We start from the raw sequence: 22,598 nt of genomic DNA on the forward strand, positions 1-22,598 counted from the left end.
AGACCCATTAAAGATTTGATCTAATTGTATCTAAAAATATATAATTATATCTAATCATTTATATATATATATATATATATATATATATATATATATATGAAGTATGCATAGTTTGATCTAATTACATATAATCATATACAATTTTATCTATTTATATATAATTAGATCAGGTCAAAATCCATGTATAATTATATATCTACAAAGTTATATATAATTAGATAAAATTGTATAATATATAAACATTTTTTCCCGGGCGAATCTTAAAGAATTATATATAAAACAGGAGTAGAATTTTCCGGGCTATAAAGTGTATAATTTTTCGTTACCGATCTTTTGGAAACCGGTATCAGGAATTCTTCCAATTTTTTGGGAAATAATTGAGTGAATCTCAAAGAATTGTATACGACGGAATTGAACTTTAGTCGATAAAAAAGTAATATTTTTCAATTTATAACATTTTAGGGAGAGAGAGAGAGAGAGGGGAGGGGGAAGAGAAAAGGAGAGGGAGAGAGAAGGAGAGGTAGAAAGAAAGAAGGAGAGAAAGAGAGATGGGGGGGAGGGAGGGAGAGAGGGAGAGAGAGAGAGAGAGAGAGAGAGAGAGAGAGAAGAGACTATTTGCGTTCCTTATTACATACTTTGTTTTATTTATATAGATGTCTTCCGGGACGAAGCCCGGGTAACCAGCTAGTATATATATATGTATATATATATATATCAGGTAGCACATATTAGTTTCATATACGTTTTTTGGACGTATACATAGTTTCATAACCGTTACGAACCATTAAGAAACGTTTGAACAAAAATGTTTTTGAAAACATGATTTAAGAAACGTATTTTTTACGTTTCTACAGTTAACAAAAATACCAATTTGTTAAATTTTTTCTTTCAAAATTATAATTTGCTTTATTTATATATATATATATATATATATATATATATATATATATAATAGCTTTGACAGCCTTTTTTGAAACATTTAAATTTATATTGCACTAATTATTGCACAAAATAAATCATTTTATCCATGCACTTATATCCACTTTATTAACAATACTTACATTAATTTTGTCCTACCGGTCTTAATCTATTTTTCATCGGACAAATCTGAGCTTAAAAAACTTCCAACAGTTGCAAAATAAACGTTCTGCTGAACGTGGTCATCGAAAGAACATTTATACGTGTGTTCCGTTTTGAAGAATTTCGTAAACTGGTGCACATCAGTAATGTAATTAAGTTAGACTGAGACAAATATATTTTGTTTTACTTTAACTTATTGCACGAATGTGCACCAGGAATTCCTTCGAAAAAAAATAGACGTCATAGATGATATATACATAAAGTTTCTAGAACATTCTCACACATGCCTCAAAGACGTCATAAACACGTTCAAAAAACGTGAAAAGTATGAATTTTAAATGTCTTTATCTAAAATGCCTTTATTATTAACAAAACGTTTCTATAATAGTTTTTTAAACGTTATTTTATCGGAAAAGAAACGTTTCAACACACACAAATGTTTTTTGAATAAACATTTTTACTCATGAGAAACGTTTCTAGAAATCAGTTATAAAACGTTTCGGAATATCACTTATAAAACATTTCTAAAATGTGTATGTGCTACCTAAGTATATATATATACATATATATACTTCTATAAACCTACGACATATATATATATATATATATATAGGTCCAGAGGTATGTTCCGGGACTGTTTACGTTTTTTGAAATGAACAGTCCTGGAAACTGCCAAATGTCCCGGAATATACCGATATCAAAAATAAAAGTCCCGGAACATACTTCCGGACCTACATATATATGTCGTAGGCTTATAGAAAAATCAGCCCGTTAGCTAAAATCCTAGGAACTTAGCTAATCGCCAGCCAATAGAGTAATGAACCGTGAATTAGTGTAATAGCCTAGTAAATTCAGCCTCTTAGGCTAAAAGCAGGCTGTTAGCCTAAAGGCCGGTTTTCACACGCAATGATTGGTGGCGCCAGGCCGCGCCAGTCGACTAATGCCAGTAAAAATGCAAGTGTAAACATTTGATGCAAACTGGCGCTAGTAAATGTGGCGTTTACTGGCGGTTATTGGCCAAAGCATATAACCTCAAAATTTGAGGTTATATGGTTGTTGTCATTTACTGTGTGTTTCATAAATGTTAAATATTTTCTATATTATACGCCAATCACTGTGTAAACACTTGTGAGTTTGCCAGTTTGGTTCTGGCGCCAATGAATACCAGTCAGTTGGCGCCACTAATCATTGCGTGTGTAAACCGGCCTTAACACGCTTTGGGCAGTTAGAAAAATGACTTGGATATCATTGCAAATATAAACAAAACATTTAATTACACATACACATTATTACATACGTTATTATTTATTAATGCAAGTAGAGCTGGTGCCTGATTTAGCTATATCAGAACGAGAAAACCAACCTCTCAGAAAACTATCTTTTGTACCAATTTGATACACGTCATTCTTAAAATCCATTACCGCTACTGGCGTGTAACTTACCATGGTTGCGACTGCTACGAAACTAACAACTTGCACTCAATATTTTTCTGATTCCTATAGTTAAATGTTTTGTCAAAAAGAAGTGAAATAAATCCTAGACATTCAGTAATCTGAAAGCCAGATACATTTTTGTTATATAAAAAGGCAGATAAATAACAAATTAATAAGTGAATTAAATGAAATTGATTTAGTATGTTTACATGTTCGTCAATGGTGATATAAAATAATAATTGGTAGTCATGCAGAAATTTGATAAATAATTAAGAATGAGAAGCGAGCTCCTTCTGCCACTTGAATTCAAAGTGAACTGATCTAAAGAGTCGATATTAAAAACAAGGACATGTATATATAAGTCATAACAAATATTAAAAGTATAATTACATATAGGTATAGCCGTTATGACCTTGTTGTATATTATGTTTGAATGCTCCGTATCTTTTAAAATGTTTTGTTCACATTCGCAATGCTATCCAATAATCATTTTTCTAACTGCCCAAAGCGTGTCAGGCCGTTAGGCTAACAGCCGGCTTTTAGCCTAAAAGGCTGAATTTACTAGGCTATTACACTAATTCACGGTTCATTACTCTATTGGCCGGCGTTTAGCTAAGTTTTTAGGATTTTAGCTAACCTGAGTCATGCATAACCTAGAGCGCTCATTCGTTAGCTTCAAATTGCTCTTATTTAAAAAGTAGTGTTCAGACGCAATTTTGCCAAAGAAAAATTTGTTCTTTTTTTGGCACAGACAATCACGTTCTGCATTCCGTGTCCGTGAATTCTGGGACACCTGTATAATTGTATTAATTATATGTCAATATAAGTATAATAATAAAGATATACTTGAAAAATGTATTCACAGTTTCATAGATAAATAACATTTCCATAATATACATTATTGATATAAAAGAAAATTTTTTACAAGAACATATTTTGTCATATATCTTGCATATGTACATAAATTGCATATTATTTTACATATATTTTGCATAGAAAATGCATATTGGTATATGTTGCAGTATAAATATGTTCGATATTATAAATAACCTAAATTGTAGAATTATTAATTTTCCAATAATAAATTTCTGTATGAAAAAATACGATGTCTAGTGATAATCAATCGGGGGAATCCAAAGAATATATATGTAACCTACTTATTTTTTTCAGCGCAAACAAGCTAAAAACCTATTTATGCCGAACATATCAAGAGACACGGTAGTGTCTCGCGCCAAGTACACGCGGAGCGAGACCGACCGTGACTCTTTTACGCGACGCGACGGGTTGCGAGTACCCGAGATGTTGAGATCTCGATAACGAGTGAACGGATCAAGTTCTAAGTAGGCTTGATCGATAGCTTGGGGTCCAATTAGGGGGGGGGTTTCTCTCATAATATTCCGCTACGTGCCTTACGAGCGGAGATATTGCGACGCAAAGTCCAAATGTGAAAATTTATTTTTAAGATACTCCTCCTCCTCCTAACGCCGCGATCTATCAGAGAAACGTCACTTTCACTTTTTCGACGCTGGCGGCGCAGGTATCGCCAGTTTCGATATCGCGCGCGTATTTCAAAATTAGGTCGATAAACTTATCGGTCAGGAGGAAGATTTCTATTTAAGTAAAAATTAGGTATATATATAATAAATATTGAGTCAACGGAAAAGTAGGTTCTCTATGCTTGGCAGAAAGTGCCGCTAGGGAATTTTCAAGTCGATTCTTATGAACCAAGCTTGAATTTGATGTCTATGTATCCCAGGTTGCCGATGACAAGGTCCAGATAGTGCGCTTTATAGTTTTCGGTGTCCAGGTGTAATAATACGTTGAATTCGATGTCTACGTGTCCCAGGTTGCCGATGACGAGGTCCACATAGTGCGCTCCGTAGTTTTTGGTGTCTACGTGTATTAATATCTTGAATTCGATGTCCACGTGTCCCAGGTTGCCGATGACGGGATCCAGATAATGCGCTTCATAGATTTCGGTGTCCAGGTGTAATAATACGTTGAATGCGATGTCTACGTGTCCCAGGTTGCCGATGACGAGGTCCACATAGTGCGCTCCGTAGTTTTTGGTGTCTACGTGTATTAATATCTTGAATTCGATGTCCACGTGTCCCAGGTTGCCGATGACGGGATCCAGATAATGCGCTTCATAGTTTTCGGTGTCCAGGTGTAATCGTACGTTGAATGCGATGTCTAGGTGTCCCAGGTTGCCGATGACGAGGTCCACATAGTGCGCTCCGTAGTTTTCGGTGTCTACGTGTATTAATACCTTGAATTCGATGTCCACGTGTCCCAGGTTGCCGATGACGAGGTCCACACAGTGCGCTTCGTAGTTTTCGGTGTCCAGGTGTAATAATACGTTGAATTCGATGTCCACGTGTCCCAGGTTGCTGATGACGAGGTCCACACAGTGCGCTTCGTAGTTTTCGGTGTCCAGGTGTAATTGTACGTTGAATTCGATGTCTAGGTGTCCCAGGTTGCTGATGACAAGGTCCACATAGTGCGCTCCGTAGTTTTCGGTGTCTACGTGTATTAATACCTTGAATTCGATGTCCACGTGTCCCAGGTTGCCGATGACAAGGTCCACATAGTGCGCTCCGTAGTTTTCGGTGTCTACGTGTATTAATACCTTGAATTCAATGTTCACGTGTCCCAGGTTGCCGATGACAAGATCCAGATAGTGCGCTTCATAGTTTTCGGTGTCCAGGTGTAATCGTACGTTGAATTCGATGTCTAGGTGTCCCAGGTTGCCGATGACGAGGTCCACATAGTGCGCTCCGTAGTTTTCGGTGTCTACGTGTATTAATACCTTGAATTCGATGTCCACGTGTCCCAGGTTGCCGATGACGAGGTCCACACAGTGCGCCTTCGTAGTTTTTCGGTGTCCAGGTGTAATAATACGTTGAATTCGATGTCCACGTTGTCCCAGGTTGCCGATGTCGAGGGTCCACACAGTGCGCTTCATAGTTTTCGGTGTCCAGGTGTAATAATACGTTGAATTCGATGTCCACGTGTCTCAGGTTGCCGATGACGAGGTCCACACAGTGCGCTTCGTAGTTTTCGGTGTCCAGGTGTAATAATACGTTGAATGCGATGTCTACGTGTCCAGGTGCCGATGGACGAAGTTCCACATAGTGCGCTCCGTAGTTTTGGTGTCTACGTGTATTAATATCTTGAATTCGATGTCCACGTGTCCCAGGTTGCCGATGACGGGATCCAGATAATGCGCTTCATAGTTTTCGGTTGTCCAGGTGTAATCGTACGTTTGAATGCGATGTCTAGGTGTCCCAGGTTGCCGATGACAAGGTCCACATAGTGCGCTCCGTAGTTTTGGTGTCTACGTGTATTAATACCTTGAATTCGATGTCCACGTGTCCCAGGTTGCCGATGACGAGGTCCACACAGTGCGCTTCGTAGTTTCTCGGTGTCCAGGTGTAATAATACGTTGAATGCGATGTCTACGTGTCCCAGGTTGCCGATGACGAGGTCCACACAGTGCGCTCCGTAGTTGTTGGTGTCTACGTGTATTAATATCTTGAATTCGATGTCCACGTGTCTCAGGTTGCCGATGGCGGGATCCAGATAATGCGCTTCATAGATTTCGGTGTCCAGGTGTAATAATACGTTGAATTCGATGTCTACGTGTCCCAGGTTGCCGATGACGAGGTCCACATAGTGCGCTCCGTAGTTTTTGGTGTCTACGTGTATTAATATCTTGAATTCGATGTCCACGAGTCTCAGGTTGCCGATGACGGGATCCAGATAATGCGCTTCATAGTTTTCGGTGTCCAGGTGTAATCGTACGTTGAATTTGATGTCTACGTGTCCCAGGTTGCCGATGACGAGGTCCACATAGTGCGCTTCGTAGTTTTCGGTGTCCAGGTGTAATAATATGTTGAATTCAATGTTTAGGTGTCCCAGGTTGCCGATGACAAGGTCCACATATTGCGCTTCGTAGTTTTCGGTGTCTACGTGTATTAATACTTTGAAATTGATGTCTAGGTGTCCCAGGTTGCTGATGACGAGGTCCACATAATGCGCTTCATAGTTTTTGGTGTCTAGGTGTATTAATAACTTTAAATCTGAATGGGTGCGTTCAGCCGATACTCCGCTAGCCTAGCAATCGTGAGCAGTTGCTCGTTTTTGCTCGTTTCTTCTCTTTTTAATCCAGTAAGTCAAAAAAGAGGAAACGAGCGAAAACGAGCGACTGCTCACGATTGCTAGGCTAGCAAAGTATCGGCTGAACGCACCCAATGTAGAACACGTAGATATCGAATTCGAGGTATTAATACATGTAGACACCGAAAACTACGAAGCGCACTATGTGGACCTCGTCATCGGCAACTTGGAACACGTGGCCATCAAATTCAAGGTATTAATACACCTGGACACCGAAAACTATAGAGCGCGCTATGTGGACCTCGTCATCGGCAACCTGGGACACCTAAACATTGAATTCAAGCTTGATTCATAAAAATCGACTTAAAATTTCCCTAGCGGCAGAATTAAAATTATGTCATGACATAATAAAAATCGCTGAATTAAAATTATGTCTAGACATAATAAAAATTGGACAAAAATTATGTTTAGACATAATAAAAATTGGATGAATTAAAATTATGTCTGACGTAAAAATAATTATCAAAAATATCGATACCTGAAGATATCGGTACATATACAGTTGCGAACAACATTCAGTAAAACACGCAAATAAAAATAAATAAAGAATTTTACAGTTAACGACTTATTAACATTAATCATGCTTTATTGCGATTATGTTTTATGTTGAAATTGAAAAATATATACAAGGTGTACAACTAAAAGGGTTACAGATTATTATTTTTAAAAAACTGAGCAAAATATTAAATTGTTGTTTTCTTTAGAAATAATAGTCCGTAACACTTTTAGCTTCATACCTTGTATTATATACGGTTTATGAAATTATAAGGTATATTGTTTATAAGATTAAATTGCGTAACACTACAAAAAGGCGTGATATCCGTACAAAATTACCTTTTTAAAGATAAGGTAAAATGAGCGCCAAGTACACGCATAATAGTGTATATGTATTATGTTGTTACCCTGTTATGTTGTTACCTTGAAAAAACAAAGTGGTAGTATTATACCTCCAAATAGCTTTATCCTGTACATACTGTTTATACAATGCGTAATATACTACAAAAAGGCGTGATATCCGCACAAAATTACCTTTTTTAAAAACAGGTAAAAAAAGGCGCCAAGTACACGTATAGTGTATATGTTGTTACCTAAAAAAAAAAAGAAAGTGGTAGTATTATACCTCAAAAAAACCTAAGTAACAAGTGGTAGATCTTTATATCTCGAAAAATCTCGAAAAAATCTAAGCAGTAGTATCTTTATTTCCGAAAAATTATAACCCAAGTGATACACGTCACAAAATTATGTTACCTTATCAAAAAGAAGAGTCGCGCTTCAAGTGATCTATTACAATTACAAAAAAGAAATGATATCTCTTTAAGTTAGAGCGCCAATTACAGAGAGAACATGTATATTGCCTCAAAAAATAATTGTTGCACTACATTGAAAAATCTTTACATTGTGTCAATTAGAAAAGAATGTATAATAACAATTTTATAAGATTAAAAAATTTTATTTAAATTTAACAAGGGAATACAAGATATTTAAATACAAAGTTATTTACATGTGTATTTTTTAATGGCCACAAAGAATTACAGAAGTAACAGTACAAAATAAAAATATTTTATTAAAATACATAAATTTTTCTTGTAAAAAAACTTGGCGCTGCTAGACCTCGAAATTTTAAATAAATAAAATAAACTTATTCTATACTTAATTATAAGTCGCATTATCCGCCGTCCGCGTAGTCACGCACACCCATATCACTCACTCCCACATCCACGCTGATAATCATTTAATATTACTCCCATTGTATTCTTCTCTGAATTATTTTTATTTATTGTTGTTTTTATTTATTTAAAAGGTCTAGCAGCGCCAAGTTTTTTTACAAGAAAAATTTATGTATTTTAATAAAATATTTTATTTTGTACTGTTACTTCTGTAATTCTTTGTGGCCATTAAAAAATACACATGTAAATAACTTTGTATTTAAATATCTTGTATTCCCTTGTTAAATTTAAATAAAATTTTTTAATCTTATAAAATTGTTATTATACATTCTTTTCTAATTGACACAATGTAAAGATTTTTCAATGTAGTGCAACAATTATTTTTTGAGGCAATATACATGTTCTCTCTGTAATTGGCGCTCTAACTTAAAGAGATATCATTTCTTTTTTGTAATTGTAATAGATCACTTGAAGCGCGACTCTTCTTTTTGATAAGGTAACATAATTTTGTGACGTGTATCACTTGGGTTATAATTTTTCGGAAATAAAGATACTACTGCTTAGATTTTTTCGAGATTTTTCGAGATATAAAGATCTACCACTTGTTACTTAGGTTTTTTTGAGGTATAATACTACCACTTTCTTTTTTTTTTTAGGTAACAACATATACACTATACGTGTACTTGGCGCCTTTTTTTACCTGTTTTTAAAAAAGGTAATTTTGTGCGGATAGATATTCACATCACATTAAACCAAAGAATAGTTGGTATATTGAAAAGTAAATACACAATTTTTTATGTTTTGGAAAGCGTAAGTATGGTTTTAGCCGTCGCTTGTTATTTATTAAAAAATTATAAACAGATTTAACTGAAAAGTATAATAATTTGTGTCAATACTAAGGAAAGTAATTTGCTGATATATGTGTATATAGACAGTAAACATGTAGGCAGGAGAAGAACTACCGCCACTCCCCCGCAAGTAGGAGTGAATAAGGTGGACCTCCACCCACCTCCGCCTACATGTGTCCCGCGAAAAACGATCTAATATGAATATAACTAAAATCATATTAAATCATATTAAATTTGGGTAAAATTCAAATTAATTCCAGATTTTATATTAAAATTATATTTGTTTAAATACAGTTTTAATTTGCACTTATTAAAATCAGTTATGTAGATTAAATATGATCCACAATAAAATAGGGTTTTAATTAAAATTTAATTAGATCACTTATGTGGATCATATATAACACTTCGAATCAAATATGGTTTTAATTTGTATTTAATAAGATAACTTATGTGGATTATATATAATCCAGAACCATACATGATGCAAAATATTTATATATAAGACTTTAATAAAAAGTTAATGTGTTCTGTATGCGACTTTTACTCGATTCAATTGCGACTTTAACCCGAAGGGCCTAGCGGAGTAAGCATGTGAAATCGGCCCTTGATTATACAAAGCTGACATTAATGTCACAAGTTAGTACCAATATGATAAAACTTTCCACCAAATATTATTTAAAAAAATTCATTTTTTTAGAAGTTATGCAAGGAGAAAGTAAAATAAAGAAATATATTTTTCTCGAAAACCACTTGACCGATCTTGATGAAAAAAATATATGTTATGTAGACTAATAAAATTAATTAACAAAAAAAATGTCTAAAATGTTTGCCAAAAAAAAGACCAAAAAAAAATATTTGAATTTTTAAATATTTTTTTTTAGGGTGATATTTTCGAGATACCCCTTTGAAATTATTTTTACGAAAATTTTTCTTAAAATGTCCACTATAACATATATTTTTTTCAATTTTTTTTAAATGGTGGAACATAGTTAAAAATACGAAAATCGTAAGCGTCGCGTCACTCCGGCGCACAGTGCAGTGCCATTCCGCGTTGCGGGTGTTCGATGTAACTTTACTAGTACATATGTACGTCTGCAATTAGCCTATAATATGTATACTTTTTAATTTTTATAGTTTTTAGAGTTTACCACGTGGAGGTTGCACACGGTTTTAAACTCCTTATTGGGGTGCTTTTTTAACGAAGTCCCCTCGCCTTTCACTACGTTTCCGTAAAATCAGGGTGCTTTTTTAACGTGAGTCCCTTCGCCTCTCACTACGTTTCCGTAAAATTGGGGTGTTTTTTTAACGTGAGTCCCCTCGCTTTTCACTACGTTTCCGTAAAATCAGGGTGCTTTTTTAACGTGAGTCTCTTTGCCTCTCACTACGTTTCCGTAAAATCGGGGTGCTTTTTGAATGTAAGACCCCTCGTCTCTCATTACACCCTACACCTACGATTTATTTAATCTTCTTCACTATCACACACTGTCTATTACTGGAATGTTATTTGTTTTCTTAAACAGATCGCTAATGGGCTACGAACAATTGGATGCTGCTGTCATATTGCTGCAATTATATATTATCTATTTCATGCAAGATATTTAGCGAAAATTTTGAAACCAGCAGAAATACTGAGCGATCTGTTTAAAAAAACAAATAACATTCCAGTAATAGACAGTGATAGTGAAGAAGATTAAATAAAATCGTAGGTGTAAGGCGTAATGAGAAGCGAGAGGTCTTACATTCAAAAAGCACCCCGATTTTACGGAAACGTAGTGAGAGGCGAAGGGACTCACGTTAAAAAAGCACCCTGATTTTACGAAAACGTAGTGAGAGGCGAAGGGACTCACGTTAAAAAAGCACCCTGATTTTACGGAAACGTAGTGAAAGGCGAGAGGACTCACGTTAAAAAAACACCCCGATTTTGCGGAAATATATAGTGAGAGGCGAAGGGACTCACGTTAAAAAAGCCCCCAATAAGGAGTTTAAAACCGTACTGCAACCTCCACGTAGTAAACTCTGGAAACTATAAAAATTAAAAAGTATACATATTATAAGCTAATTGCAGACGTACATATGTGCTAGTAAATAAGTTACATCGAACACCCGCAACGCGGAATGGCACTGCACTGGTGCGCCGGAGTGACGCAACGCTTACAATTTTCGTATTTTTAAATATGTTCCACCATTTAAAAAAAATTGAAAAAAATATATGTTATAGTGGACACTTTAAGAGAAATTTCCGTAAAAATTTCAAAGAAGTACCTCAAAAATATCACCCTAAAAAAATATTAAAAAAAACAAAAAAAAATTTTTGATCTTTTTTTTTTGACAAACATTTTGGACATTTTTTTGTTAATTAGTTTTATTAGTCTACATAACATATATTTTTTTCATCAAGATCGGTCAAGTGGTTTTCGAGAAAAATACATTTCTTTATTTTACTTTCTCCCTGCATAACTTATAAAAAAGTGGATTTTTTAAAATAATGTTTGGTGGAAAGTTTTATCATATTGGTACTAACTTTTGACATTAATGTCAGCTCTGTATGATCAAGGGCCAATTTCACATGCTTATTCCGCTAGGCCCTTTGGTTTTAATTTGATTCTTATTAAAACGTAATTTTGTTTAAATAATGTTTAAATAATATTTGCGGTAAAATTTGTTTCTTTATTTGTCGAACTTAACATGTAAAATATTTGATTCAAATTAAAAAAAAAATAATATAGTCATATAAGATTATATATGATCAGATCAGAATATTGCATCTCAAAGTATCCGATAGATGGCATTCGATGTGATCTGTTTCTCGTAATTAAAATTTGACAAAGAGTGTTATAAGATTACGGTATCAAGAAGACACGACACTGTCTCGGAACGACACAATTTTTGTATCAGTTATCCGCACAAAATTACCTTTTTTAAAAAAAGGTAAAAAAAGGCGCCAAGTACACGTATAGTAGTGTATATGTTGTTACCTAAAAAAAAAAGAAAGTGGTAGTATTATACCTCGAAAAAACCTAAGTAACAAGTGGTAGATCTTTATATCTCGAAAAATCTCGAAAAAATCTAAGCAGTAGTATCTTTATTTCTAAATAATTATAACCCAAGTGATACACGTCACAAAATTATGTTATTTTATCAAAAAGAAGAGTCGCGTTTCAAGTGATCTATTACAATTACAAAAAAGAAATGATATCTCTTTAAATTAGAGCGCCAATTACAGAGAGAACATGTATATTGCCTCAAAAAATAATTGTTGCACTACTTTGAAAAATCTTTACATTGTGTCAATTAGAAAAGAATGTATGATAACAATTTTATAAGATTAAAAAACTTTATTTAAATTTAACAAGGGAATACAAGATATTTAAATACAAAGTTTACATGTATATTTTTTAATGGTCACAAAGAATTACAGAGGTAACAGTACAAAATACAAATATTTTATTAGAATATTTAATCCAACGAGGGAATACAATTTGTATTTAAATATAAAGTTTATATATGTATTTTTCAATAGAATAAAAGATTTAATCACAAAGAATTACAAAGGTAACAGTACAAAATAAAAATATTTTATTAAAATACATAAATTTTTCTTGTAAAAAAACTTGGCGCTGTTAGACCTCGAAATTTTAAATAAATAAATAAATTTATTCTATACTTAATTATAAGCCGTATTATCCGCCGTCCGCGTCGTCACGCACACCCATATCATTCACTCCCACATCCACGCTGATAATCATTTAATATTACTCCCATCGCATTCTTCTCTGAATTATTTTTATTTACTGTTGTCCTTATTTATTTAAAATTTCGAGGTCTAACAGCGCCAAGTTTTTTTACAAGAAAAATTTATGTATTTTAATAAAATATTTTTATTTTGTACTGTTACCTTTGTAATTCTTTGTGATTAAATCTTTTATTCTATTGAAAAATACATATATAAACTTTATATTTAAATACAAATTGTATTCCCTCGTTGGATTAAATATTCTAATAAAATATTTGTATTTTGTACTGTTACCTCTGTAATTCTTTGTGACCATTAAAAAATATACATGTAAACTTTGTATTTAAATATCTTGTATTCCCTTGTTAAATTTAAATAAAATTTTTTAATCTTATAAAATTGTTATCATACATTCTTTTCTAATTGACACAATGTAAAGATTTTTCAAAGTAGTGCAACAATTATTTTTTGAGGCAATATACATGTTCTCTCTGTAATTGGCGCTCTAATTTAAAGATATATCATTTCTTTTTTGTAATTGTAATAGATCACTTGAAACGCGACTCTTCTTTTTGATAAAATAACATAATTTTGTGACGTGTATCACTTGGGTTATAATTTTTCGGAAATAAAGATACTACTGCTTAGATTTTTTCGAGATTTTTCGAGATATAAAGATCTACCACTTGTTACTTAGGTTTTTTCGAGGTATAATACTACCACTTTCTTTTTTTTTTAGGTAACAACATATACACTACTATACGTGTACTTGGCGCCTTTTTTTACCTTTTTTTAAAAAAGGTAATTTTGTGCGGATATCACGCCTTTTTGTAGTATATTACGCATTTTATAAACAGTATGTATAGGGTAAAGCTATTTGGAGGTATAATACTACCACTTTGTTTTTTTCGAGGTAACAACATAACAGGGTAACAACATAATACATATACACTACTATGCGTGTACTTGGCGCTCTTTTTTACCTTTTTTTTAAAAAGGTAATTTTGTACGGATATCACGCTTTTTTGTAGTGTTACGCATCTTAATCTTATAAACAATATATCTTATAATCTTATAAACAGTATATAATACAAGGTATGAAGCTAAAATTGTTACGGACTATTATTTCTAAAGAAAACAACAATTTAATATTTTGCTTAGTTTTTTTTAAATAATAATCTGTAACCCTTTTAGTTGTACACCTTGTATATATTTTTCAATTTCAACATAAAACATAATCTCAATAAAGCATGATTAATGTTAATAAGTCGTTAACTGTAAAATTCTTTATTTATTTTTATTTGCGTGTCTTACTGAATGTTGTTCGCAACTGTATATGTACCGATATCTTCAGGTATCGATATTTTTGATAATTATTTTTACGTCAGACATAATTTTAATTCATCCAATTTTTATTATGTCTAGACATAATTTTACTTTAGCGATTTTTATTATGTCATGACATAATTCTAATTCTGCCGCTAGGGAAATTTTAAGTCGATTCTTATGAATCAAGCTTGAATTCAATGTCTAGGTGTCCCAGGTTGCCGATGACGAGGTCCACATAGTGCGCTCTATAGTTTTCGGTGTCCAGGTGTATTAATACCTTGAATTCGATGGCCACGTGTTCCAAGTTGCCGATGACGAGGTCCACATAGTGCGCTTCGTAGTTTTCGGTATCTACATGTATTAATACCTCGAATTTGATATCTACGTGTCCTACATTGGGTGCGTTCAGCCGATACTCCGCTAGCCTAGCAATCGTGAGCAGACGCTCGTTTTCGCTCGTTTCCTCTCTTTTGACCTAATGGATTAAAAGGAGAGGAAACGAGCGAAAACGAGCGACTGCTCACAATTGCTAGGCTAGCGGAGTATCGGCTGAACGCACCCATTCAGATTTAAAGTTATTAATACACCTAGACACCAAAAACTATGAAGCGCACTATGTGGACCTCGTCATCGGCAACCTGGGACACGTGGACATCGAATTCAAGGTATTAATACACGTAGACACCGAAAACTACGGAGCGCACTATGAGGACCTCGTCATCGGCAACCTGGGACACGTAGACATCGAATTCAACGTGTTATTACACCTGGACCCCTATTCTGTAACTCGTAACGACAGTGTCGATATCGTTACGTTGTCGTTGCGCAGGTATACTATATGGAAAAAAAGCTGCGCAACGACGATATAACGATACCGACACTGTCGTTAGAGTTTACAGAATAGGGCTTCTGGACACCGAAAACTATGAAGCGCACTATCTGGACCTCGTCATTGGCAACCTGGGATACCTAGACATCGAATTCAAGCTTAATTCATAAGAATCGACTTAAAAATTCCCTAGCGGCATTTTCTGCCAAGCGTAGAGAATCTTCTTTTCCGTTAACTCAATATATATTATTTATATATATACCTAATTTTTTTTTACCTAAATAGAAATCTTTCTTCTGACCGATAAGTCCATCGACCTAATTTCGAAATACGCGCGCGATATCGAAACTGGCGATACCTGCGCCTCCAGCGTCGAAAAAGTGAAAGTAACGTTTCTGATTATGACGTCATCATATCAGACGTCGGCGTTAGAAGTAGTATCTTAAAAATAAATTTTCACATTTGGACTTTGCGTCGCAATATCTCCGCTCGTAGGGCACGTAGCGGAATATTATGAGAGAAACCCCCCCCTAATTGGACCCCAAGCTATCGATCAAGCCTACTTAGAACTTGATCCGTTCACTCGTTATCGAGATCTCAACATCTCGGGTACTCGCAACCCGTCGCGTCGCGTAAAAGAGTCACGGTCGGTCTCGCTCCGCGTGTACTTGGCGCGAGACACTACCGTGTCTCTTGATATCGTGAAGTCTACTCTTATAATAAAGTAGCACGCTTAAAAAATAAAATTTTATATAATCTTGTTTAAGTTTAAATTGGTATAACTTTAAATTTAAAACAAAATTATATAAAATTCTAATAAGATCAAATAACATTTATATATGACAAATTTGACTTATATGACTTATATGATTATATTTGATTTATATGATTATATTTGACTTATATAATTATATTTGACTTATATTTAATATATATGATTATATATGATTATATTTAACAAATTAATTTTGAATTTATTACCATATTTAATCCACATTTGGCAAATTAAAACCATATTAACTCTGCATTTTTTTTTGTCTGTGCGGCTGATTTTGCATATTTTAACAAAGCAAGGTCCAGTTTAATCCATATATAGATTAAATAAGATGGGGTACTTTAATTTGATTTAAATATGACATATTTAAATTATAATTGATTTGCATATTCGATTCTAATAAGATTCTTAATAAATTCATATAAGCTTTTAATACGGTTTTAATACAATTGTTTTTCGCGGGGTGGTATGTCTACTTTCAAATAAAAGAAAATTGAACGTTTGCGTGGAAAGTTAAGGATACTTAAAAAAATAGGTAAAAAATAGGTAGGTCACATATTTTCTTTGGACTTCCTTGATTGATTATCACTATCGGAGTCACAACAAAGATTTTTATCTAGAGAGCCGCAAAAAATATCAAAATTCGAAAAAAACTTTATTCTGGATAATTACACCGATTTGTAACTGCTTATAGGGCGGTATTCATAGTCGGATCTTATATCTAAAGGCCGGTTTTCACACGCAATGATTGGTGGCGCCAACTGACTGGCATTCATTGGCGCCAGAACCAACTGGCAAACTCACAAGTGTTTACACAGTGATTGGCGTATAATATGGAAAATATTTAACATTTATTAAACACACAGTAAATGACAACAACCATATAACCTCAAATTTTGAGGTTATATGCTTTGGCCAATAACCGCCAGTAAACGCCACATTACTAGCGCCAGTTTGCATCAAGTGTTTACACTTGCATTTTTACTGGCATTAGTCGACTGGCGCGGCCTGGCGCCACCAATCATTGCGTGTGAAAACCGGCCTTAAGATCGTCTTAAGTCTAGTCAAAAGCAGTCTTAACCAGCCAATCAAATGACCGTATTCAGCAACTTAAGACATTACTTTAAGACGGTCTTGAAATAAGATCCGACTATGAATACCACCCATAGTGTTTTTGAAAAAAATCCAAGAACTTTTGTGTATCCCTGTACATATGTACAATATATACACTTTTTTGTATCTACGCAAAACTATTTTTTAATTTCATAAAATATGTATCAACAATTTTCGAGCACAATTTTTGCATGTTGTAAAATTATATATTGGAAGTATTAATATGAATGAGTGTATATTGAAACTAATAAGTCCTTTGTCTTAATTCTCTTTTAGACCGTAAAGGCTTTTCTTCCAACGATGTTGGAGAACAATAAAGGGCACATCGTGAGCGTGGCCAGTTTGGCCGGTCAATGCGGAATTCCGAAATTGGTAGATTATTGTACGTCCAAATTTGCAGCAATGGGATTCGACGAAGCTCTTCGAATGGAACTTGAAGTAACTACAACTTATTTGACAAACTAAATATTGAATGAATCATTCTAATATATTACTCTAATTATTTCAATTATTTCTTATTTTAAACAAAGATTTTAAATACAAATATCACAAAGAATAGAAAGAGAGAAAAAATAGTTTGATTTTCTCACAGAAAAAGCTTTATGAGCAAAATAAAATAGGAGCAATGGTAGCAATCTGTAATGATAAGGAAACAAATGTGCAAGTTTCTAATTTGCACACTTTTTTTAATTTTGAATTTAACCTTTTTATGAATTAAAAGAGGGTCAGCTTAATAGCACATCAAGTGGGGTTTTACAATCGACGCAATGTCAAATCGATGTTGACTTTGGGAGTTCAGACTACATGGTCCACATATGAACTTCGCATATGGACCTTTGATCGCGTATAAAGCTGGATCTAATCAACCAAATCTTAAGGACGTTTACCGGTTAATTGATTTTCTATGTATTTGCTTGAACTTTGGACTATATGCTCGTAATAGTGTTTGTTAAAATCTACGAGGTTTGGGATACACGAAACGCTTACCCAGATAGCCAAGCGTAATATAGCATATTGAGCAAACTAATGTATTGCATGTGTTGTTATATATTTGCTGTAAATTTGCTGACATCGAAATAGAACACGTTACAAATATAGGTACATGACTGCTTATACATGCAATCAGTTGACGCAATTTCGAGAGCAAACTGTCCGCAATACTGGTACGTTATGTTGTCAGCAACATTACAGCAATTTATGATTCGTCGTTCCATCTTGAACATCATGATGCAAACATGATGGCAACAACACATATATAATAATTTCCATCCGTTATTGCGTATATGTCTTCAAGCTATGAAGTTTTTTAATTGTAAGTCGTCGCTAACATAGTGTTGACAACATGAAATTGTCATACGTTTCTAAAGAATGTGCAAATGTCGGATCCGATAGATTAGGATCCGTTTCTCGTGTTTAAAATGACGAACGATAGTATATATAAACAATATATAAATGAGGGAACTGCACAACTTGTATCAGTTGTATCGTGGAGTCCACTTTTATAATAAAGTATGGCACACTTTTAGATTGATTTAACCTTATATTAGTTAATGGTACTTTTATTTTTGAAGACTGATAATAATTAATTAAACAGAAAACATAAAATGTATGTATTTTATAACAAATCTGGTTTCTTAATATTATAATTTCGTATATAAATTTGATTTTTACAATCCTCTTATTAAAACGTCATTAAAAGGCCAAAAAGATAATACAGGTTACGTTTTTAACGTCTTGAAATGTCGTCATTGGTCTGTGACTTTTTCCTGTCATTTTTAAGTCATTATTACATAATTATAAAAGGATAATTGACGTAACGATTGACCATAAACTGACGTGAAAATTACGTGACGTTGCTACCCTGGGAAGTTGCCCTCAAATTGCATTGAACATGCTGTTAATTGTGGATGACAACGAGTTGTCGTCAAGTTGCTATCATATATAAAACAACTCTTTGCGGATAACAAATCCGTGTGAACATGTTGCTCTCAATTTGCCGTGAATAGGGCCGGTATCACAGTTTCCGATTAACGTGATTCTCCCTAGATTCTCCGATTAAACTCACTCTTCGTCTCTTTCTAGGGGGATAGTTAGAAAGAGATGCAGAGTGAGTTTAATCGGAGAATCCCCTGGTAACCATATCCGATAGAAAACGATTAAAAACGGCTATATCTGTATCGTTTTTAATCGTATCTTATCGGTTCTATCGTTGCATATTTAGAAGACAGATAAAACATTAATCGAATCGAATCGGTTTCTATCGTTTTAGGTCCGAATAAGAAAATAACTATACAAATTTTATAGTTATAAATCGTTTTCTATATGTACAATTATTGCCCATCTGAATCAATCGTATATACACGATATAATATGTATCGTTATTTATGGTAATAATTTTACCGTATGCATTAATACGGATATATAAGAATAAAATGATAGACATCTTATCGATATTTATATGACTTAACCGAACCGATACATCTATCGTTTCTTATCAGGATTTTTTGACATACAACTTATCATCTTCTTTATGGCAGCAAATCGGTTCGTTTTCTATCGTATATTAATGATATAAATTGAATCGTTTGAAAACCTTCTACTTTGTATATGTTTGTATAAAGTTAAAACGATAGACATCTCGTCGATATTTATACGATTTAACCGAACCGATACATCTATCGTTTCTTATCAGGATTTTCCGACATACAACTTATCATTTTCTGTACGTCAGCAAATCGGTTCGTTTTCTATCGTATATTAATGATATAAATTGAATCGTTTGAAAACCTTCTACTTTGCATATGTTTTTATAAGGTTAAAACGATAGACATCTCGTCGATATTTATACGACTTAACCGAACCGACACATCTATCGTTTCTTATCAGGATTTTCCGACATACAACTTATCATCTTTTGTACGGCAGCAAATCGGTTCGTTTTCTATACAATGATATAAATTGAATCGTTTGAAAACCTTCTACTTTGCATATGTTTTTATAAGGTTAAAACGATAGACATCTCGTCGATATTTATACGACTTAACCGAACCGACACATCTATCGTTTCTTATCAGGATTTTCCGACATACAACTTATCATCTTCGAAAACAAAGTTCGTCGAAGTATTTTTATGTGTGTGTGTGTGTGTGTGTGTGTGATTTGTTATTAAGATTAAAATAATAAAATATTTTATTTGTATTTTAGTGCAATTTTAAATAAGACGTTTCTAATGTAAATGTTGTTTTTATGGTGGAAGCTTAATTATTTCAAAAAAAAAATGCAGTTCTTTCTTTATGATAGAAAGATCTCTGATACGGTTTATTTTTCTTTTACACGGTTATAATCCGGTGGCATGCAGAGTAGCAAACATCTAAAGATGTTCTGACTGATTTGATATATAGCTGAAAAATTTCAAATTTTTCCAATTTTTTTCTGACAGGGCATCGTAAATAAACGGTTCACTATTAACCATATTAAAAAGACAATTATAGCTACTTTAATACCATTAAAAATTATAGAAACCGATGCACCACTAATAAGAAATTTAGGATGCAAGCCCATGTGTATTGTATCGAGAATTTCTTATAGAGTATCGTGAATAAACGAAACTTCAATTATGTTAAAAACTGATTGAGACCGATATAAAGGTAATAAGAAATTTCCGATAGAATCCCAAGTATTTTGCAACGTGAGTTTCTGATAAAATACCGTAAATAAATAATAAATTCACTAATTATATTAAAAACGATAGAAACTGATATATAGCTGATAAGATATTTACAATAGGATTCCAAGTATTTTGTAACGTGAGTTTCTGATAGAGTACCGTAAATAAACGATTCACTAACCATATTAAAAACGATAGGAACTGATGTGCAGCTGAGAAGACATTTACGATAAGATTCCAAGTATTTTGTAACGTGAGTTTCTGATAGAATATCGTAAATAAACGATTCACTAACCATATTAAAAACGATAAAAACTGATGTATAGCTGATAAGACATTTACGATAGGATCTTAAGTATTTTGTAACGTGAGTTTCTGATAGAGTACCGTAAATAAACGATTCACTAACCGTATTAAAAACGATAAGAAATTTTTTTATCGTTTTCTATCGGAGATGGTTACCAGGGTCACGTTAATCGGAGACTGTGATACCGGCCCATAGAATTAGAATTCATATGAGTTCAACCCAACAGACATAATGCTGTCTCACCTTGTCCCTAGTTTGTCAAAATTAGTTGCATCAACGATTGTTGGCAACATGACAGCAAACTCACAGCATTTGGCTATCTGGATACTCTCTGATTTCTGTGCTTATTCGTATGACTTTCTTTATTCTCTCTCTATTACTACGTTTACGCGAGCGTTACTTCTGTAGTAACTTACGATAATTCCTTCGCGTAAACGGGATTTTCCTTTGCGTAAACGGGTAAATTATCGTAAGTTAATACAGAAGTAACGCTCGCGTAAACGTAGTATATATCTTAACGTATGTACAATATGGCGTGACTTGAGCGCCAACTAAAGCACGGTAAAAGGGGAACAAAAAATAACTAAGATGGGCTACATTTAATTTTTGATCAGAGTACTCTAACACCCCCACATGAGCGAATAGTGAAAATCTATAAAAACATCAGGCCCATATTTTTGATACAATCTTTAAACTTGGGCGCAAAGAGTAGGAGAGCTTACTCCTCACCGATTTTGCTGAATTTAGGCTTAATCGACGCGTTTTTGCACAAAATGAACGAATCTGGCAGAAAAAAGTACCGCTCTGCCCCGCGAAGCAAGATATTAACTGTTAAAATTGACGACTATCAAGTTATGAAACAGCTGTCATACCGACGAATCATATTACTTTGTTTCGTTAATCTCAACGATCTCAACGCTTAATATCTGTAACGGAAATAATTTGTTAAAGCAGAGAATAGTTGATATATGAAAAGTACATATTTATGTGTACTTTTCACATACCAACCATTCTCTACTTTAACAAATTATTTATGTTTCGTTAACTTAAACGCTTATATAATATCTGTAACAGAAATAATTTGTTAAAGCAGAGAATGGTTGGTATATGAAAAGTACATAATATGTATATACTGTCACGACTTTTTCACTCCCGGACTGCTCCGGGACGTGTGCCGGATCAAAAGGAGTAAGAAGAGCGGGATGACAGCAGGCCTCTCCGACGATACCCTCGCACCTCCGACACTTTGCAAAACGAATTTATCGTTGGGCGCCAGACGCGTCAATGCGCGTCCGCGAAATCGCAAAACAAAACCAAAACGAGACGCAAAGCGAAACGTGCGGATGTGCGAGGAATTGGCTAGCTCGACCTAAGGGCTGGGGCGGGGGTGATGAAGGGCGGCGCGATATTCTGCGGGGTGGCACGCCATAAATAAGGCCACGAACTCAAGCAATTAACAAATCAAAATAACATTTATTCTTTAGAAATTCGCGCGTGGAACAATAAAGGCCGATTCGGCTTTGGTAATCAGACAAATCATATAATCAATCGCGCGAGCGTCCGAAATGAAACAAAAAGAGAGATAATGATAGCGCGGACGCCAGAACGAACGAAGTATTACGATATCGTATAGTACAC

General features: G+C 34.0%; 1 protein-coding gene across 2 annotated transcripts in view; it reads left to right on the plus strand.

The window, feature by feature from the left end:
* The window catches only part of LOC143894928 (epidermal retinol dehydrogenase 2), a 117,057-nt gene that overhangs the window by 29,465 nt on the left and 64,994 nt on the right, over window positions 1-22,598 (plus strand). The window contains exon 5 of one of the 2 annotated variants that reach the window (XM_077401608.1): window positions 17,263-17,424. The exons of the other annotated variant lie outside the window; for it this stretch is intronic. Coding sequence (XP_077257734.1) covers window positions 17,263-17,424 — 162 coding nt within the window. The remainder of the gene's footprint in view (window positions 1-17,262; window positions 17,425-22,598) is intronic. 2 annotated transcript variants of the gene reach the window in all.

The sequence above is a fragment of the Temnothorax americanus genome, unplaced genomic scaffold (genome assembly GCF_048541705.1).
Source record: "Temnothorax americanus isolate GAGA-0224 unplaced genomic scaffold, ASM4854170v1 Scaffold149, whole genome shotgun sequence".
NCBI lineage: Eukaryota > Metazoa > Arthropoda > Insecta > Hymenoptera > Formicidae > Temnothorax > Temnothorax americanus.